Consider the following 20420-nt stretch of genomic DNA (forward strand, 5'->3'; position numbering starts at 1 on the left):
GCATTTTGTTCAAAACGGCCCTCTCCTGTAAACTTTGGAAGCCAATCTTAGCCAATTAGGGTGGAATATGAAAAATCGGATTGATCACATGACTATAGAAATACTGTGTATCGATTTGCGTGATTTTTGGACAGAATCTGTAGGAGTAATATCCAAAAATGTGTTTTGCACAAATCGGCCTCCTGGTGGTGCTCTAAAAGGCAGATGTGAAAAATGCAGGGCAAAAGTTGTTGATCAAGCCAACAGTGCCGGAGATTAGCTGTCCACAGACGGAGGGGGCGACGGACACACGGACGGACAGGGTGCAAAACATACTCTCTCAACAATAAATGACATGCATGCCTGGGAACCTTTGCAGGGGGCCTTATGGCATGAGGCATGGCCAGATTAATATCAAGGGCTTTTCTTTTCTTTTTTTGCACTGGCATATTCGTCCGGTTTCCAGACTAGGCCTCATCAGGGTTAGATTTGCTGCCTCAACTTTTGATATAATTCATTACTTAAAGCAACCCTGGTGACCACAACGTTTTCTTGTTCATTCTTTAATTTAACTTTTCGGAGTTGATCCTGAATGACGGATAGTTGTGTTTAAATTTACAGAGATCACAACGCTACAGGAAAACTGTAGCGTCACTTCTAACTTCCGTCAGTAAAGCCCACGCATTGTGGTTGATATGCATGAGAAACGGCTAATTTTATCAGAAAAGAATGGGCGTTACACCACATCAGAGCCTAGCAAAGGAAAGGGGATGTGTGTGTGTGTGTGTGTGTGTGTGTGTGTGTGTGTGTGTGTGTGTGTGTGTGTGTGTGTGTGTGTGTGGGGGGGGGGGGGCGGGGGCACAGAGTGCTCTCATATGTGATATAAATGTAACAGTGCTGTCTACGTTTAGAACAGTTTAGTGTCTTCAGTGTATTGTGAAGAGGTTGACCTTATCAGGTACCTGAAATAACAACTCAAGTCCTAATGGCTGTGGATGGAACTTATGAACAGCTTCAACTCCAAGAGATAGACGATGCGACTTATGGAGATCTTACTAACGTACCGAACAGTCCTAATGGCTCGGTTCTGGTTCCAGTCCAACTGCAGTCTGGTGGGACAGGGTTCGTTCTGGTCCAAATGCAGTCTGGTGGGACTGGGTCGGTTCCAGTCCAAATGCAGTCTGGTGGGACTGGGTCGGTTCCAGTCCAAATGCAGTCTGGTGGGAAAGGCTCGGTTCTGGGGTCCAGTCCAGACACCAAACTATTGAAGTTCAAACGGACATTCCCACAAGCTCTGGGGGTAAATATACTTTACAGTATTTATCAGAGTATCACTGTGAAATTATTTATTTTATATGAAATCTCACGATTAGAGCTTTTAAACAGATTGTTGATAACATTTTTGTCTCTGTGCAAAACCTTCTCAAAAGAATAAAATAATAACTCAGAAGTAGTCATAGAACAAGCATTGTTATACATTGTTAATTTGTTGAACATTCATTTGTAATTCAGATCAACCTCTTTTTATGAGTGAAAGACAGACTTTAGACCGCAGTGAACAGCTGATTGATAAGTCAATATTTTTGCCAGGTATGTTTGCACATAGGTTCATACATTACACTGACTAACAACAGTACAGATTAGAAGATACTCAATATAAGCATAAACATAGAAGAAATAACCTATGTATTATATTGTCGGTGTCAGGCGGAAAGCGTGTACGTGAAGTGAAAGAAAGAACCTGTGATCCAGTGGAGCCAATGTTGTTATTAGTTGTATAGCTATTGTCACTATTTATTTATTCTCTCCCAAAAGTATGGCACCTAACTAGTCCCATATACTTTCACTTAGAAACTCCATTCAAACTTTAAAAAATCCAGCTTACTGTGGACACGTGTGCTTGTACTTTTCTTTTTGAAATAATTTGTAGTTTTTGAAATAATTAACTTTAAAGGAGAGATCCGCCCATTTTAAGTGTTATCTTTGATGTGTCGCTAATCACTCACCATCATTGAAAGGGACGTTGAGTTATTTCCATAGAGGTATAATATAACTAGAGGGCGGATTGCCCCGCCCCCAGCTATCATTTCAATGAATGTGCTCAGTGGCGTTTTGAAGCACCCGGAAACCTGCCGGAAGTAGAATTATTGGTTCGATTTTGTATCCCCATAGAGTTATGAGCATGCGCACTAGTGTCCTTTTTGCGTTCTACGGCAGCCCGTGTGTCAAGGATTGAACGCGAGATATTTATTAAATACACTCGAGATGCATATTTATATGTAAATGCATATGTATGTATGTATAATATGTTTACATATTTATATGTATAAATATAAATATCTCTCAGCATGTTTTGCGCGTGCATGTATTTCTCCCCGCCTGCAGTTCCAGCTTTGGCCACTGGGGTGGCAGCTTCAATGTTTCTCAGCAACTCTGGGGGCTTGGTTATTTCAGAGAGTCCCGTGTCGTCATTTTTTCGACCCCCTCCGTTGGCATAATGGGAGCCCGTGTAAGAGTGAAAATCGTCTATTATAACCGATGCAAAGTTAGTATTTTCTCTACTACTGCTCATTGTGGACTCTCATGATACTCAAACGTGCACTGAATGTCGCGAACGAGCTATCGTTAATGCAGAACGAGATGATGCTTGGTTGCTTACTTCTTCCACAGACGCCAGGTTCTGTGGAAGAAGTAAGCAACCAGCGTCGTCTAGTTCTGCACGAACGATAACTCATGCGCGACTGAAATAAGGTATCTGAAATAACTCAACGTCCCTTTCAATGATGGTGAGTGATAAGCGACACATCAAAGATAACACTTAAAATGTCCGGATCTCTCCTTTAAGCACCCAATGCATTTCCAATGGGTTTTGCTAGTGGGGAGAGAGAAGGACAGAGGAGAAATGTCCTGTGTTTTCACTGTGTCACTGTGGCCACATTTTTTACACTACAAATATTTATTTTACATCACCAAGTTCGCACAGGTCTGCTCTCTGATTTAATCCAAAGATCTAAGCTGTGTGATGTATATATTTCGACCATTTTAAGACCATTACTATCAACCCATGTCTCTTCACACTCTAGCAATCATTACACATTACAGCATATGACAGCTTTAGTTACATTACATTTTTGATTATTAATACAAAACCTACAGTAACCACACACAGCCGATCTACAATGTGACGCGTTATGAGCTTGTAGATCTGCTATTTTCTGAACATTGAGTACTTTTCTTTGGTACTCAAAGTATATTTTGCTAAAACGTTTGTACACTGGAAGCTCCAACCCCCCCCACCACCCACCCCACACACACACACACACACACACACACACACACACACACACACACACACACACACACACACACACACACACGCACACCCCCCCACCCCATACTCCACTGCCACTCCACCTCCTCTCCACCTCCCTCTCACTCCTGCCCCCTATACCCCTCCATCCCCCATTACTACCATCAGCTATGCAAGCAGGTGTGTACTGATGACAATTAGGAGAATGATAACAGGTGCTCCCAACCTGATCAACCGGAGGCACGTCTACACCCACACACAATGCAAAGACAGAAATACCAGGTCAAACTGAATTTGTACTTTTTATAACAGCTTTAAAGCGAGCCCACATTGTTTCTTTATAGGAACAATATTTTCTAGTTAGTCACAAGCTCTTGTCAATACTTTTCATTGGTTATGTACAGTAGTTATAAAACCCACAGAGACACTTAACCACTTTAAATCCAATCTGGGAACCTATAGACTCAAACAACATTAAAAGCTAGAGAAAAGAAATGAGTCTTGAGGAGAGATTTAAAAACCCCAATAGTCTGAGCACTTCTAATGGGAAGGGGTACACTGTTCCAGAGCCTAGGGACAGCAGCATCAAAGGCACGGTCACCCCTGGTTTTTAGTCTACTTTTGGGAACATCCAGGAGCAACTTGTCAGCAGACCTCAGAGCCCTGACCAGTGGTGGACAGTAACAGAATAAATGTACTTGAGTACTGTACTTGAGTACAGATTCTGAGGATCCGTACTTTACTTGAGTATTAGATTCTTTTGATACTTATTACTCTTACTTGAGTACATTTCCAAGAAAAATATTTTACTTTTACTCGAGTACATTGCTAGGAAGGCTGTAAAGTACTGAGTACTTTTAAGCCCACTCCACATCCACACCAATGATTCGCCATGCAACTCCTTGCAACATGGAACTACTTGCAACTACTTGTCTTGCAACCATTTCTCCCAATGGCAGTTGCAAGGAGTTGCATTGGTGCGGTTGACCTTAAAACGGTTTTGTTGCAAGGAGTTGCGACTAATTGCCTTGGTGCGGTTTGGCCTTTAGGTTGGCTGTTTTCTTGTCTTCCCTAAAATGCAATTGGCCTAACTTCTGCTCTCACACTGGCCGTGTTTCTGTCTTCCCCCTCCGCTCGCCTCTTTGTTGCATCTTGTATAGGTGTATAGGAGTAGAAGTATTTAGTTCTGGTTCCTCAGTCATTTCTATGTTTTTATATGGTGTTTCTGCAGGCTTTGTATAACGTAGTGGTTCTACAAGCACATCAGTGCATGCAGTGCTGTGCTGGTTTCAGTGCCGAGTTACAGTATTTCTCTGAAACAAGAGTTACAAGGTCCTATAAATTCATCGTGAAAACATTACAGCAATTCATTGATCTAAAAATTAAGAAATGTACTTTTACTTTTACTTGTACTTTAAGTATTTTTCAAAGCATGTACTTTGGAATACTTAAGTATATTTAAAAGCAATGACTTTTTTACTCTTACTTGAGTAACATTTTGACTGAGCTACTTTTACTTATAGTGGAGTAAATTTGACCAAGGAGTTTCTGTACTCTTACTCAAGTACTGGGGTCGAGTATTTCGTCCACCTCTGGCCCTGACCGTAAGGTTCCACAAGTTCAGCGAGATAAGGAGGAGCCAGCCCATGTAAAGATTTAAAAACAAAGAAGAGGACCTTAAAATGTATTCAGAGTTATAGAAACGCCCAGACAAGCCTTCAGGCCAGACTCACTCCTGAAATCAAATGGAAATGAGATTTTCCGGAGGGAGGGGCTTTACCAGGCTACTGCTCAACACCTGTTTAGAGAGAGTTGCAATAATCAAGCCTCGAGTATATGAAGGCATGGATAGACATTTCCAGTTGTTTAGGGGGGAGGTAGCTAGGCGTTTTACCATGGCTAAGAGTCTTAAAGACGGGGTGCCGTGATTTTCAGTGATTCCCCCCCCCCTAAAACATAATCATCAGGTAATATGGTTATACTAGGAGGAAGATTTTTTTCAAAAAAGTGTACAGAAATTGTTAAAATTATGTTTTTATGTGGACACGCCTCCAGTTCATTCAGTATACCTGGTTCTCACCTTAGCACCTCCTCCACCACCTTAGCACCACCCACCTGTCCTAGTACTCCTCCTCCTCATGCCCACACCTGTTGTGTTATGATAATGAGGGGGAGGGTATGTTTTTACTATGTCACTAAAGCGCTGTTTCTCTATTGGCACGTTTGACCCTCAAGGTTTCAGCCTCCAGGTAGAAACTCAAAATAGTCAGAGAAGACATAAAACACCATAAAAACACCACCAGGGGGCTTAATGAAGTTCTATCAACCTCATAGACACATGAAAAACAGAAAAAGTGCAAAACCATGGCACCACCTCTTTAACTGAAAGAAACTGCTTTTGACGACAGAGTAGAATGTTTGTCTAGTGTTCGTGTCGGGGGTAACACCAAGATTTTTGACCATTTGGTTACAAATTATATACTCGATCAGAGCTACACCAAAACTGACAGTGAACATCATGACGGCACAGTTGAAACTCTGTCTTTTTATAGAATTACACCGCATTGTGCAATACAGTTATCATCTGAATCAGTATTTGAGCTTTTCTTCTAACAACAAGAATGAATTGGATAACATATCCAATGTGAGTGTGTGTGTGTGTGTGTGTGTGTGCAGTGTTGTAGTGCTACTTTTAGAAGTTTGGGAGCGCCCCATAACACACGTGCTTGCGCACATGCACGCGCATTCACGTGCACACGCATTTTCGCGCACGTGCGCAACACGCGCGGACACGCACACACTATAAAAACATGCAGATGTAATGCGGAAACATTGTGACAGCGCACCTTGACCAATTTGAAAACATTGCATTGCATATGTTATAAATAGCATTAAAATGTGAATAACTATAAATATGAATGACAAAAAGTGTATGTGAGCCTATATGACACTGTCAGGGGTCCTTGGGAGTGTTCCAGGGGGTCCCCAGCATGCAGTTTAACCACTTTAACCCTAGCCTCATCAGCTATTTGAAAATATCCAATCTAAAGAGCTTGTACATCTGCTATTTTCAAGAACTTTTGACAAAATGTGAAAAACTTGGAATGTTTTTGTAAACATTTTAACACCACAAATATTATATGGTGGTCCCTAGCACTAACCTTGTGGTTGGACATGGACATACAGTCAGTGGTAAAAGCATTCACATTTTTACTCAAGTAAAAGTATCAATACTGTAATGTAGAAATACTCTGTTACAAGTAAAAGTCCAGATTTTTTTTTTACTTGAGTAAAAGTACAAAAATATTAGTATCTAAATGTACCTAAAGTACCAAGATTAGAAAGTAGGCTACTCATTAGAGCCTGACTCATTATGCAGAATGTCCCATTTCACAAGTTTTCAAATGTATGACATGCATACAAATCTTTTGAAAATAGCAGATCTACAAGATCTGTGAGCTTGTAGATCGGCTATTTTCGAATGGCCGAAATGTATATAGGGGTGAAGTTGTTAATGTAAGTTTTGTAATAATAATCTAAATTTACAAAGTAACTAGTAAATAAAGTTTTCAAATAATTGTGGTGGAGTAAACCCCGCCCGCGCCCACGTAGCGCCCGCGCTCACTTGGCAGCGCATATCAGTGGCGTAGCCAGTGTGGCCATGGCTCGGTCAGTAAAGACCCTGTAGCGCGTCTGATATGTGGCATAGAGGGCCGGATTTAAAATCTCCAGAGAAAACATCCGTGGGCCACCATTGGTTCAGCGATCTGTGGGCCCGCCCTGTGCCCCTCCTCCTCCCCCAATGTGCAGTATTGAGAGCCCTGACGTCACAACATTTGGAGTGATGGCCACTGCACTCTGGTTGGTTGGAATACACCTAGGGCCCAGGTAGAACCCACTTATAGCCCACATGGGCATCCCAGTTAAGACCCACCTCGGCCCCACATAGAATTGCCTAGGTGGGGCCCACCTAAGGCCCGTTTCGGTGGTCACAAACGGTGCTAGGGTGACCACCTCATTTGGTAGCATGCAGGGGCCTTAAGCAGCAGTAATGTAACACAAGCTTAACACAGTAGAACCGAAATTAGCAGAAATGACTACATTTCCCAACACGTCGCTGCCATTACGTTACATTGTGTCAGAAAAACCCACAAAATACACTACAATGAAACTCTTCAACGGGCTAATTAGGTAGCATTGATGACATTTACCAGACTAACGTTCATACAGGTTGTTGGTAAGATGTGTAACATAGCCGTTTCAGTCACGACAACAGCGTTAGCATTAGCATTAGCCGCATGCTAACGCTACTCGTTCATTAGCTTAGCTACACACTAACGGCTCATCATAGGCAGCGCTTGGCTAATAGTCATGTAACCCAACTAACGGCAACACAGTAATGGACATAAACATTCACATACATGCTTTAGACACTATTAGCAGGCTGCATTAACAACCAGCAGCAACAGAATCCAAGTTGCAGGCCACGTTAGCAGCTAATGCTGTGTGTGTACGATGAGGGTTGGCAGGTCTGTTTGTCGTATAAGCGATTTTGGGCTTATGTGGGCGCACCATCTACAATGGAGTAACTGAGCAGGAATAGTACCATTCACCACACTAACTGTCATTGTTGACAACGTGATTTCACAGCTGCGTCAGCCACGACAACCACGTTAGCATTAGCTACATGCTACGGTAAAAGTGTGTTAGCCTTAGCCGCATGCTAACGGCTCATGCTAAGCACCCCTGGGCACTAATCATTCAAATACAACGAACGCTATCACAGTAGTGGACATAAACATTTGTTACATTAGTAGCAGGCTGCAGTGACCTAAAAGTCTTGACAATAGGAATGACAGGGCGATTTATTAGAGAAATGACGGTGATTGTGCCATCCAGCTCAGCTCGCACAACTATCACGGAGCCCTGCCGTTACTGCGTCGGTGATGTCGGCAGCGAGCTGTGTGTCTGAGCGAGTATTGGATGCTGCTGTCTGGAAACTGCCCTCTGCATGACACGACCAATGAGAGTTAGCGATTTCGTTGTTGCTAAGATACGGTGTGTGGCACATAGTGTCTCTGCCCCATAGCCTGTAGATCTCTCGAACATGATTGGCGTAGCCTGCGTTGCCATGTCTGCCTTTTATATAAGTGATTTTGGGCTTATTTGGGCACGCTTTTGGGGCTAGTTTGCATAGACCACGGCAGCGCTTGTTTCTTGCCCGTTTCACGGATGTGGCAACGAAGGTGCTCAGTTTTTTTGTCGCAGATGATGATGATTGGCTGTCAAAAGAACCATCCGGAAGTAAATTGCGAGCTGCCCAAGTGATTTGCATAAGTATTGGGGCATAATGCGTTTCATATTAATTGTACATCCTGCAAGTACAGTAACGGTATGGGAAGCAGATATGAACACAGGCAGAATATTGAGGAATTTTTATGGAAAGTTTGGAGTTATTTGGGCCATGTGTATGCTTGGAGACCCTCAACATGCAATCATGTACACTCCACAGGATGTAATTTTGTCCAATCTGAATGGTAGAGTATGTTGTACAATATACAGTAACTTATACAATTGGGGCGGTTATATTTTGTCTCCCTGCTCTTCTATTGAGACATTTAGATTGTGTCAAAGGTCATGTCTCACCTAGACACAGGATCTGAAATGAATTTTGACCTGATGTGTTAGTATAGGAAATCAAAGGTTGTGTGTATGGAGACCAAGCAAGTCGACTTGTCTCTGTGCCATCTTGTTTTGACTGGGTGAAGTTCGCCGCTGTGCATGTCGGTGTCATCTTGTTTTGACACGGTGAAGTTAACAGTTGTGCGTGTGGGTACATACTGTATGAAACTGCAGATAACAGCATCTTCTTTGTGACCACATCCTCTGCTCTCATGAGTGACACATTTCCTGTGGGTGCTCGGCTTTCTCCTTGGGTGCTTGGGCTCCCCGGCACACAGAGGATTGGTGCCAATGTCTTCAGGTCTCCGCACAAACATACACTGAACAGAGAGTATGTTCTGTTTTCTATGTCAACTGTATGCATGCAGAATGAGCATGTAAGGTATTGTGTCATATCACCAGATGTTACTTATAAGCTGGTGGAAAAATATGTGTAATCAGGGTAATCAAAACGCCCTTCATGACAGTTACTCTGCATTTCATTTTTGTCTTAATTTTTTTTAGAACAGATGGCCTCAGTTTAAAGTTAGCTCCATGTCCTAATCTTTGAAGCTGAATATTATTGTATCTTGACAAAAAGGTCACAGTTGATGGACCTGGATCTGAGAATTTGTACCAAATAGATTTTCTTTATCGCCAAAGTACTTTAAGAACTGGAATATAGTTAATGTGATCTGAGTGCAGCTTTGTGTCACTTTTTCCTCATGAGAAAATAATAATCTTTTGAGGCACTGGGGTTCAGGCTGGTCCCGAGGAAGACTAAGCTGACCGTGCTTTTGCTGACCGTGGTGGCGGCCCCAGAGCTGTGGAACAATCTCCCCCCCACATCAGATCTGCTAAGTCCATCGAGATTTTTAAGTCCTTACTAAAAAACTCACCTTTTCTCTCTGGCTTTTAACAACATCCACTCCTAAATATTCCTATTTTAACTCCTATCTAACGTTTCCTACCTTCTGTGTACATAGGTGTAAATGTAACATCTCGCTCTGTGTCTGTGTCTCCTATACGCATATATGTTATGTGTTTTATACATGTTATGTGTTTTTGTTCATTGATTTGATGTATTGCTTTGCTTTTACCTGTGCAGCACTTTGGTCAACTAAGGTTGTGTGAGAATGTGCTCTATAAATAAAGTTTGATTGATTGATTGATTGATTGATTGATTGATTGATTGATTGATTGATTGATAAGCTAGTAACTCCCATCATGATTACTGACATCGACTATGTACTTTAAGTATTTTTTTAAAGCATGTACTTTTAAATACTTAAATATATTGAAAAGCAATTACTTTTTTACTCTTACTTGTGTAACATTTTGACTGAGCTACTTTTACTTGTAGTGGAGTAAATTTTACCAGGAGTATCTGTGCTCTTACTCAAGTACTGGGGTTCAGTACTTTGTCCACCTCTGAAAGTATAACATTTGCCTCTGAGATGTAGTGGAGTATAAGTAAAAGTACATAAAATTGTTAATTAAAATGTTACTTAAGTACAGTACTTGAGTACAGTACAGTATTTAGTTACTTTACACCACTGGCTATGAGGGAGTGAGTTAGAGGATCCCATCTCCAGGAGGATAGATCCTATAGCCCGAAGGGACAGTCGTGGGTTTTATTGGTTGTTGTTGGTTGTTAGGGCGATATCACAACCAATCGGTGGACGGGCTCTGCCTAGGCTTATCTTCTTTAGAGGTGCGCCCCCTTGCCACAGCCACGCCCCCTTCGGTATATAACCAAAGTCAAGTGCACACCCATTACTCCACCCCTTTAATGCTGTGTGATTATAGGAGTGAGTGTTTACACACACACACACACACACACACACACACACACACACACACACACTCAAAAATGTCATGGTTTGATAACTGAGATGTAATAGCCGTGACGACGGATCGCAACGACACACGTTTGTATTACTATACTTGAGGACATCATTTTAGGTGATTTAACCGGAAGTCTCGCCCCAAAACACAATCGACCCCATTTTTTCCGTGGACCAGCGGTTCTTGTATTCTTGTATTTGTTTTACTGAGGATAAGGTTAGAAATTACCTTATCTTACTGAGGTTAAGTTTAGGAATAAGGTTAGGTTTAGCCTTTAGGCATAGTTTAGGAATACCAGGTGAATGCCACCGGTTTGTCCCGGGGCGACTGTGTTTTGGGGCGAGCGTTTTGGTATTTTATGTTAGAGCAAACCTTGCATCAAAGGTGAGAACATTAGGCAGACTAGGTAACTTTGAGCCTAAATGTAGGAAAACACACCAGCATAATTATATAGTGGCTGATAGAGGGAAAAAAATGCAAAATAAACAAATTATATATATATATATATATATATATATAATTTGTTTATTTTGCATTTTTTCCCTCTATGAGCCACTATATAATTATGCTGGTGTGTTTTCCTGCAGAAAGACAGGAGACCCTCTGGCTGTATTTTGGTTTTGTTCCACTGTTTTTGTTGACATTACACTGTTTATATTGACATTCATCCCTTTACAGGGACTGAAAAGTCTGTGGGGGAGAGGGGGGGCTTGGCCGAAGCTCTTAATTAATCCCTTTGAACTTCAGAGGGGTTGTGCACTGAGTTGATTGATTGGGCCGTAAAAGTGTCAAACTCGTTAGTGTTTTCTCTAATCAATGAATGCATCAAAGACAGCAATCACTTTGATAGGCTACCTTTCAGAGAGTGGACGGGGGAGTGTGTGTACTCACACAGATCTCTGATCCTGCCTAGTGTCCCTTAAAACACATAGCAGCAAGCGGCACACATATTGTGTGTAGTTAATTAAGGGCAGAAGCATGGATTTACTAACCTGACGCTTCCAGATCCAAAGAAGCTTTCGTCACATTTGTTTCTCAGTATGCTGTCTTGAGAAACTAGTTACTCAATACCGCCCCCATCTGGCAGAGTCAGGTTATGGATTTACAAGACTCTCTCAATCAACTCATCAATAATGTCAGAAAGAGCGCTGTGGAAACTCTCCACGACACTCAGCTGGCTGCAGTGACATCAGCGCGGACGGTTAAAGTCACTTACTGTAAAGTGATCCCATTCTCTTGCATATCGTTGTAGTCGGGCAGAAACCATCTAACTCCACTTTGATGCTTTTGCATTTTTTTCGATAAATCAGTGCTATTGAACACCCTTTATGTCTGTGTGTTGGTAAAAAAAATATTGAACCAATGAAAAGTATTAAAAAGCGCTTCTGACAAAACCAGCTAACTCCATGGGATCCTCAAACTTTCTGCTAAACCAGCTAACCCCACCAAAGGGGGGTGGAGTTAATATCGTACAGTGTGTACACACCCTTAAGCACATCCTCTCATGTAAATATTGCTTCATTTGACCTGTTAACCTGTTGACATGTTGTGTGTGTTTCCTTGCAGACAGTGCAGATAATGGTGGGTCTGATGCTCTTCCTGTTTGGTGTGGTGGCGTGTTTCTCTGGTCCATCTTTCACAGTGTTGTCTGGAGTGTTCGTCTGGGCACCTTTATGTGTAAGCAAAGATCTGCATCCTACACCAAACTGTACACTGTACTGTGTTTATATTCATTCAAATCATTTGAGCTTTGAATGAAATAAACATACTGGCCCTCATTTATCAACGCGGTGCAGCCCAAATAATGGGCGTAGGGCGAGATCACCGCACCTTTCGGCATTTATCAATATATCCTGACGTGGGCTTCATCCTACCATACGCTGAGATCTCACGTCTGGTCGAGACCAGTTGTTGACGTTGGCTGCGCCCGTTTATTCCATTCTAGACCTGCGGAGCAGCATTGTCTGACTGTCTGACAGGCATCTGGACACATAATCCACTCCTAAATGTATATCTACACACTAATAATTAATCCCTGTGAAAATATAACATTTTATAAAGTAATTTAAACAAACTGCTTTAACAGTCATTCAGTTGCATTGGCTATTTTAAAATAGCAGATCTGCAAGCTCAAAAACGGGTCGCATCGCGACGCGTTGTGAGCTTGTAGATCTGCTATTTTCAAAATATACGAGCGCTTTTGCGTCGGGACTCGGGAGTCCCGCGGTCGGGACTGCCGACGATCTTTTCATGGACAGTGAGGTGTACAAACTTACAGTAGCTTGTCCTATGTTATGGAGTTATGTCATAGAGAGAACCCGACGCTCCAATCTCTTATTAACGTGGCGGACCGAAACCACTGCCGCCCGTCCGAGTCTCACGGGGAATATCCTACATGACTGCTTGTGCACTGCTCGGTATGGGTTAAATAAATTAATATACAAACGTATTCCATTCATGGCGATGTGATTGGTATCATAATATGTCATTCATGTAGGCTACAAGCCTACGTGACAAAGATTGTACCGCTACGGTACGGATTACAATACATGAAAAACACAGCTGGGCGGGCGTGTGTGTGTGTGTGTGTGTGAGAGAGAGAGAGAGAGAGAGAGAGAGAGAGGGGGGGGGCGTGTGCGTGTGCGTGTGTGGCGAGGCAGGCGGGGGAAACTCTTTCTCATTGGCTTTTGATGTCTTTGGTCGTATTCTGGTCCTTCTTCATGTCGTAAAATCGGGGCGTTTTGAGAATATTTAAGGGCGTGTTATTTAAATGACGCTAGGTTCCAGCCGTGACATTTATCAAGCCTGGGACCAAATGTAGGCTCGGATCAGCTGTGTAGGATTCGTTGATAAATGTGACTTCGACGTTGGTGTACGGCCGAATATATGGAAAAATATACGCCGGTTTATACGCTGCGTTGATAAATGAGGGCCACTGTATTTACTCTCTAGTATCTAAGTTAATACGTACATACTAATTACCCTAACTATTATTTAAACAGGATTTGATTGCCTGTAAGTATTCACACATATAACCATACTGCCATGATTCATTTTAATGCTACTGTAGGCCTATGTTTTGTAAGAAGAGCATAATTCTTCATTATCTGATTGGTTGTTTCTCTTCTCCCCCAGTACATCATTGCAGGGTCATTAACGGTGGCTGCTGATAGGTCAATGAACAGCTGCCTGGTCAGTAAAGCCACGCCCTCGACCACACCCTTACTGCTCTTTACAAGTCATTCCATTCGTTACTAGCTGTTTATTCTATTGCTGTTCTATGTTTCAGATTAAAGGTTCTATGGGGATGAACATTGTGGCTGCTGTGATGTCAGGTGTTGCCATCATCCTTTACGGCCTGGACGCTGGAGGGGTGATACGTTATTATTATAGGGTAGGACTTTATTATTTACACACTGAATTGACCCACACTGCTGCTAGGTCTCTGTTTGACCAGCTAGTTCATTCTAATCCTGTACCTGGCCTGTAGACCCGTTCGCAACTTGGTGTGAGGGGAATTTCTCACATGAACTTGGTCAACGGGTACCTAGACATGAAAAATCAAAGAGGTGCTCGTCCGCCATAGTGCCACGAATGGTGCAATGGCCAAATCAAATATGGCCGCCATCGGCTATGATGAAAATCCAACTTTTTTGTTTCTGCAACATGCAACACCTCCATTGTGACTAATTGTGGGGTGGGGAATTCATTTCTGACATTGTTATGACCAATTTGGGTGATTTTGACCTTAATTGACCTAATTTGACCTAATTGGGTGTTGAAATGAGCAAATAAAAGTGATATAGACCTACAAAATGATATACAAATACAATCCTAACACAAAATCAGATAACTAATTCTCTCAAAGTGCACCATATGTGTGCATGCAGGTTAGTGTGATGGATTTTTACAGGAGGGATTTAAAACATTTCCATGGCAGAATATGATGCACGGAACTCCAGCAGCACGGCACCCACATCGGCGAGTGTCACACTTGCCTGCACACTTGCATACTGTGAGCAGACTGGGTGGTAAGGCCTTCAGACACTTTGATGGCAGGAGTGTGCCAAAGTGCTCCTCCCACCCATGTTCCATTGGTGCTAGTCTTGCCTCGGGTTCCTTGCCTGTCGAAAGCAGGTGGCAAGCCCTATGCACCAGAAAGGCACCTTTGGATGTGTCCTCTGATCACACTACTTGTGGGAGGGTGAGCATCAATGCTAGCACTGGCGCTAGTATAATTTTCTACCTTGAGGTCATCAAATGTCTTGGCTGTTGTACTTGACCTGGCCCCCTTCCCCACCTTGCTCATGCAGTCATCTCCAGTCAGGATATGTGCCTTGATCACTGTCTTGGCTAGTGGTGCTCAAAGACGAGAGACTGCTTGATGCAGTGGAAGCATGCACCGCTTCTCCCCAGTGCCATACTGCTGCCAGATCTCCTTCATCCCCAGTGCTTGGAAGTAGGGGGTGTAGTATAAAAGTAATGCAAAGGTGTCTGTGAGACTACGACAACTCTCTTGCACTGTTTCACACAAACAGCCCACTCCACATGCACCACCAAGAGGTCAGGGATCTCTTCGCCACCAGCCGCCTTTGCTGGGAGCACCTCATCATCAGAGACAACAGAGCTGACAATGATGGTAGCATTGCCACAGGCTTGATTGCACACCATATCCCGAACTAACAGCTGCAGATTCCGCTTGTTCTCCTCAGATGCCCAGATCTTGTCAAGTTTCTGAGGGATGAGTGTGTCTCTGTTCATGCCAATGATGTCGATGCCTGTTGAGTCTGTACGCCGCATGTGCTCCTCTTCCTTTAGAGACCTCTCAATGTAGGAATCAAGCACGAGATGCATGAACTCTGGATCTTGGCAGAGGGATGATGTTGAGCTGATGATGGCGTTGATGACAGCACCTAAAGTAGGGAATCGTGCTAGTGGCATCTGCCGCATCTTCGACATGAAGTCTACCACAACGTGAGTGGCAAGAGTAGACTTCTGACTCCATTGGGTGAGGTCAAGTCCAGGCTCAATCTCACTGACAAGTTTTGACTTGTTGACATGAGCTGGAAGGTCACCATCAAACAGGGCAGATGCTGGGAGCCGGATGTTCATGCCCCGCTCCTTAGCAATGTCCATACTCCTATGTGCCTCGGCCATGTCTTTGGGTGAGACTAACTTCTGCTCCTTCATAATGGTTGTTGGTGTCTTCTGTGGTTGCTCGTTGAACTGAGGTAGCTTCCTCTTTGATATGGTTGTGCTCATTTTCTTGGTCTTCTCGACTAACCTCTCCTGCCTGTATGAACAGTAGACACGCTCCCCATTTTTGAGACAGTTGAGCAAGCGTGGAGCGACCCTTCTGTCAACAGCCTGCTTTGTGAGTAGATTGTGCAGTGGCACATTGATCGTCCTTGAGTATGGGTTCTGCCGCTCTAGCACGAAGTCCAGCAGCTTCGCCACATTCTGGTTGAATGTAAGGCGGCGAGTGGTGCTCAGTGCATGCTGGAGATGGCATTCTGTCTGTTTCATGGTGTGGTTGTTGGTGAGAAGGTTGAGGACATTGGTGATCGACCCAATCTCGTGAAACAAGAGCTTGAACTCTGCCACAGCATTTGCATTGTGTGTGGCTGAACAACCCACTGGCCTATAGAGAAGCGCCGGTAGAGCTCAGGATGTGTGAACTCTAGCACCTTGATTTGTTCAAGATACCATGAGCCATGACGCAGGTAGTTTATGCAGTCACATTCTGCAAAGATCGGCATACAGTCCTCGACAATAGCAGCGTGTAGATTCCAGTTTCCTTCTCTTTCAGAGACTACAGCATTCTTGATGACGACCACCAACTCCAGCCAACCTCCAAAAAATTGTCAGAGCTCTGACTTGGCCTCACACTCCTTCTCAAACTCCAGATAGTCCTGATTCAACTTCTCTACTTGTCCAATCAGGGCCTCAAACTGCTCTGGGCAATGTTGACTTGCAGCCAGCGTAGAGTTCAGTGCCTCTACCTGTGCTAGCACTGGATATGCAGCTTTGTCCTTGTTGTGCCAGAACATCTCCCACTGGAGTGACCTGATCACATCCTCCACAATCAGCATCCCAGTGAGAGCCCGGACATAATGGCTGCCGTTTAACATTGACTCTATCATACCAGGTCCAAACACGGCACACTCAACCAGTGCGTCATCCGGGCCAGAACCTCGAAGCAGTTTTCCCTGGCATCTGAGCAGAACACAGGTCCAATGGAAAGGGCCCATGCAAAGGAAGAGATCCTTGAACTGTTCTGTCCCGTGCAGGTAAATATCTACAGCCGGGGCGAACACACCTTCATAGCACCATATCGCCATTGATGCCTAATTTTGTTGTCTACGGTAGCAGTGAGGACAGTAGCACGCTCAGTGATGGGTCTTGGTATGACAGGGAGGAAGCCAACACGCATTATCGGCACCACAGTAGATGAGACAAGTGTGTGCATCACTCCACTGTGAATGTTATACACGAGTATTTGGAAGAGACTCTTGTGATCTCTCACCCAGTTCTCCCCATGGTCAAAACAATATCAGAAATGAATTATACATGTCAGAATTAGTTGAATTAGACTTATTGCACCTGTTTTTAGTCCTAACAATGGCCAAGTTATGGCAAGGTCTTCGGAATAGCAAAATGACCTTGACCATGACCATCCAAGGTCAAAATCACCCAAAATGGTCATAACAATATCAGAAATGAATTCCCCACCCCACAATTAGTCAAAATGGAGGTATTGCATGTATATATATGTCACAGTACGTTTGGAGAACCAGTACGATTGAAGACAGAGCGCTCGTTTTTAGGCACGGGGCTCCTTCGGGGCGAGGCGGGGCTTTTCGAGACAGGGTTTATTAGCGAGGCTGGCGAGGAGGAGAAGGAGGACGCGGCGCTGCGAGGCGAGGGTTTATTACGCGAGGCTCGCGAGGAAGAGGAGCCTCCTCCTCCTCCTCCTCGCGTAATAAACCGTCCTCTCCTTCTCTCCTTCTCCTCCTCCTCCTCCAAGGAGAAGGAGAACGCGGAGAGGCGGGGCTTTGATGCGCCGACTCGGACCTGGTCTTTTGTTGTTCCCCCCCACATAGCAACCAGGAAGCTACGCTAGGGGAACCATAATATCTATGAGGGGAACGCTGAACACGCGTTCACACGCACACGCTTGTCCATGACGGAGGCGCGCCGGCTCAATAGAGCTTGAGGCCGAGGAAGCGCGCCCTCGCGCCTCCAGGCGCGAGTGCCCGCGCTGACCGGCCGAAGCTCTATTAGTCGACTCAGCGCCGTTTGATTTGTAAACCGATAGGGACAGAACAGTTCTTTTCATGGATCACTTTGTGTGTGTGTGTGTGTGTGTGTGTGTGTGTGTGTGTGTGTGTGTGTGTGTGTGTGTGTGTGTGTGTGTGTGTGTGTGTGTGTCTCAGGGAGAAAGTAAAACAAAAGCCAGAACACAATAAAAGTATCTAAACAGTCCTGCTTTCAATAAACCAAAAAAAGCATGAGCGCGTGCGCGTGTGTGTGCGCTTGTGTGTGTGTGTGTGTGTGTGTGTGTGTGTGTGTGTGTGTGTGTGTGTGTGTGTGTGTGTGTGTGTGTGTGTGTGTGTGTGTGTGTGTGTGTGTGTGTGTGTGTGTGACTGTGTGTGTGTGTGGCCATATATGTTTGTGCACAAGCCTGGCTTGTGGCTCCCTCTAGTGCTGGGTGGGTGGTAAAAACGAGCGCGCTTTCTTCAATCGTACTGGTTCTCCAATCATACTGTAACATATACACTCAGAAACAAAAAAGGTCAATTTTCATCATAGCCAATGGCAGCCATATTTGATTTGGCCATTGCGCCATTCGTGGCACTATGGCGGACGAGCACCTCTTTGATTTTTCATGTACCCATTGACTCAGTTCAAGTGAGAAATTCCCCTCACACCAAGTTGCGAACGGGTCTACAGGCCAGGTACAGGATTATTCCATTCACCTGGTTCACCAGGTCCTAATGAGACCCTGATTAGACCACTGGTTTACATAATGTGTACATAATGTGTTGGTTTACAAAAGCAGAGATGTTGTTTTGTAAAGGCTTTGGGCCTCATACTCAAAATTCTTAAATGTAGACTAGCGTATATTGTAATGTATCCCTGCTCCTAAGTAAAAATCAACAGACCATTGTGGTTATGTGTTTGTTTACATGATGTTTGTTTGTTTATATGATGCGTTTGTTTCCAGAGCTTGTTGATGGGTGTGTCGGCTGTGCAGTGTGTCTTCAATCTGCTGGTGTTCATCATTTCCATCTGTCTGTCCATTTTTGGCTGCAAAGCCACCTGCTGCTAATAGACCCCGATCCTGGTGAGACCTGAACACGAACACAAACACAATCTACATGACATGGACCTGTAAAATCTGCATGTGTTACCATGATGGACCATCACACTGTTGAACAGCTAAATCTGCCCCGCCCCCACGTTTCCCATATTCAAGGCTGTGATATCAGGAGTGGAAGAAGATCCACCCTGTTAAATTCCATATCATTATATTCAGAAACCAACAGATATTGTTGTCTAGATATATTGTGGTATATAAATATCTGAAGCTGTCCCTCATCTGCTGCCCTGTCTTTAAAGTAATACTAGGTAACGTTTTCAACAAAACTAAAGTTAAATTGAATATCTATTGTGATGGCAAAAGTTTCACAACACCCACTCCATGAATTTCACCCCCGGAAGCCTTTTATTTATATATTTTCTATTGAACGATGTCGGGGGGGACTTTCCCGGGAAAATGACGTCATCTGGCCGGAAAACGGAGACGGAAATGCACTGGTTTCCTGTTTGGCCAGGAACTACCGCAACGGTTTCCTGTTTGGCCAGTAATTTTAGCAAGCTGTTGTCATGGGCAACCATTTACCTGAAGTTAGTACAGTGATGTCACTGGCTCTATCTGGATCTAATTTTGTGTAAGGGGGATTTGGAGTCCCTATTGGTAGGAAGATGTAATGTGTGCTTTCTTACAGTACCGAAATGCAGATCCAATTCATCACCAACCCAAAATGAATATGTTGCTCATTTTATAATTAATACAATATATATTTTATCCATTCATGGTTGTCCTGACTGAACTACAGTCATGCACAGAGCCTATTAGTCTGACTAAAGAGTTACCATGTTTCATTAATGTTAATGACGAAACAATTGAATGTTGCACAATTAATGACCTTTTATGAAGATCCATTCCATCAAGGAAACATGTGATATCCAAATTCCAAACTGATTGAGCTTCTACTCTCATTCCTTTCCAGAAGGTGGTTCATCCCAAGGCTGTGCAAGACTGTGTCTCAGGCTGTGGGAAGTAGTGGTGCACCACCCCCTGGTGGATGGTATAAGACCTGCACGTCAACAACTCAATAAAAATACCATAAAATAAAAATTAAAAGTGTCATTTAATTAAGAGAGAGTTTGTTCAGTGACAAGGGTCTCCGTCTCTACAACTCTTTAGTCAACAGAAAATAAATGTTAATGTCAGAATACCCAATTCATCTTTTTGAGCACATTGAAGAAATAATCATTTTAAGAATATATCAAGGCTTAAAGGACTTATGTTTGTTCCAAGTGAATGGATCATATC

The 20420-nt window shown here is 43.5% G+C and overlaps 1 protein-coding gene across 1 annotated transcript in view; it reads left to right on the forward strand.

Moving 5' to 3' along the window:
• The first annotated feature begins 919 nt into the window (after window positions 1–919).
• Window positions 920–20420, forward strand: part of LOC308083172 (membrane-spanning 4-domains subfamily A member 15-like) — a 65453-nt gene continuing 45952 nt past the window's right edge. The window contains exon 1 of the mRNA XM_080425351.1: window positions 920–1279. Coding sequence (XP_080281477.1) covers window positions 965–1279 — 315 coding nt within the window. The 5' untranslated portion in view covers window positions 920–964. The remainder of the gene's footprint in view (window positions 1280–20420) is intronic.

This window comes from Gymnoscopelus braueri, assembly GCF_963280865.1.
Source record: "Gymnoscopelus braueri genome assembly, chromosome: 4".
Lineage (NCBI taxonomy): Eukaryota > Metazoa > Chordata > Actinopteri > Myctophiformes > Myctophidae > Gymnoscopelus > Gymnoscopelus braueri.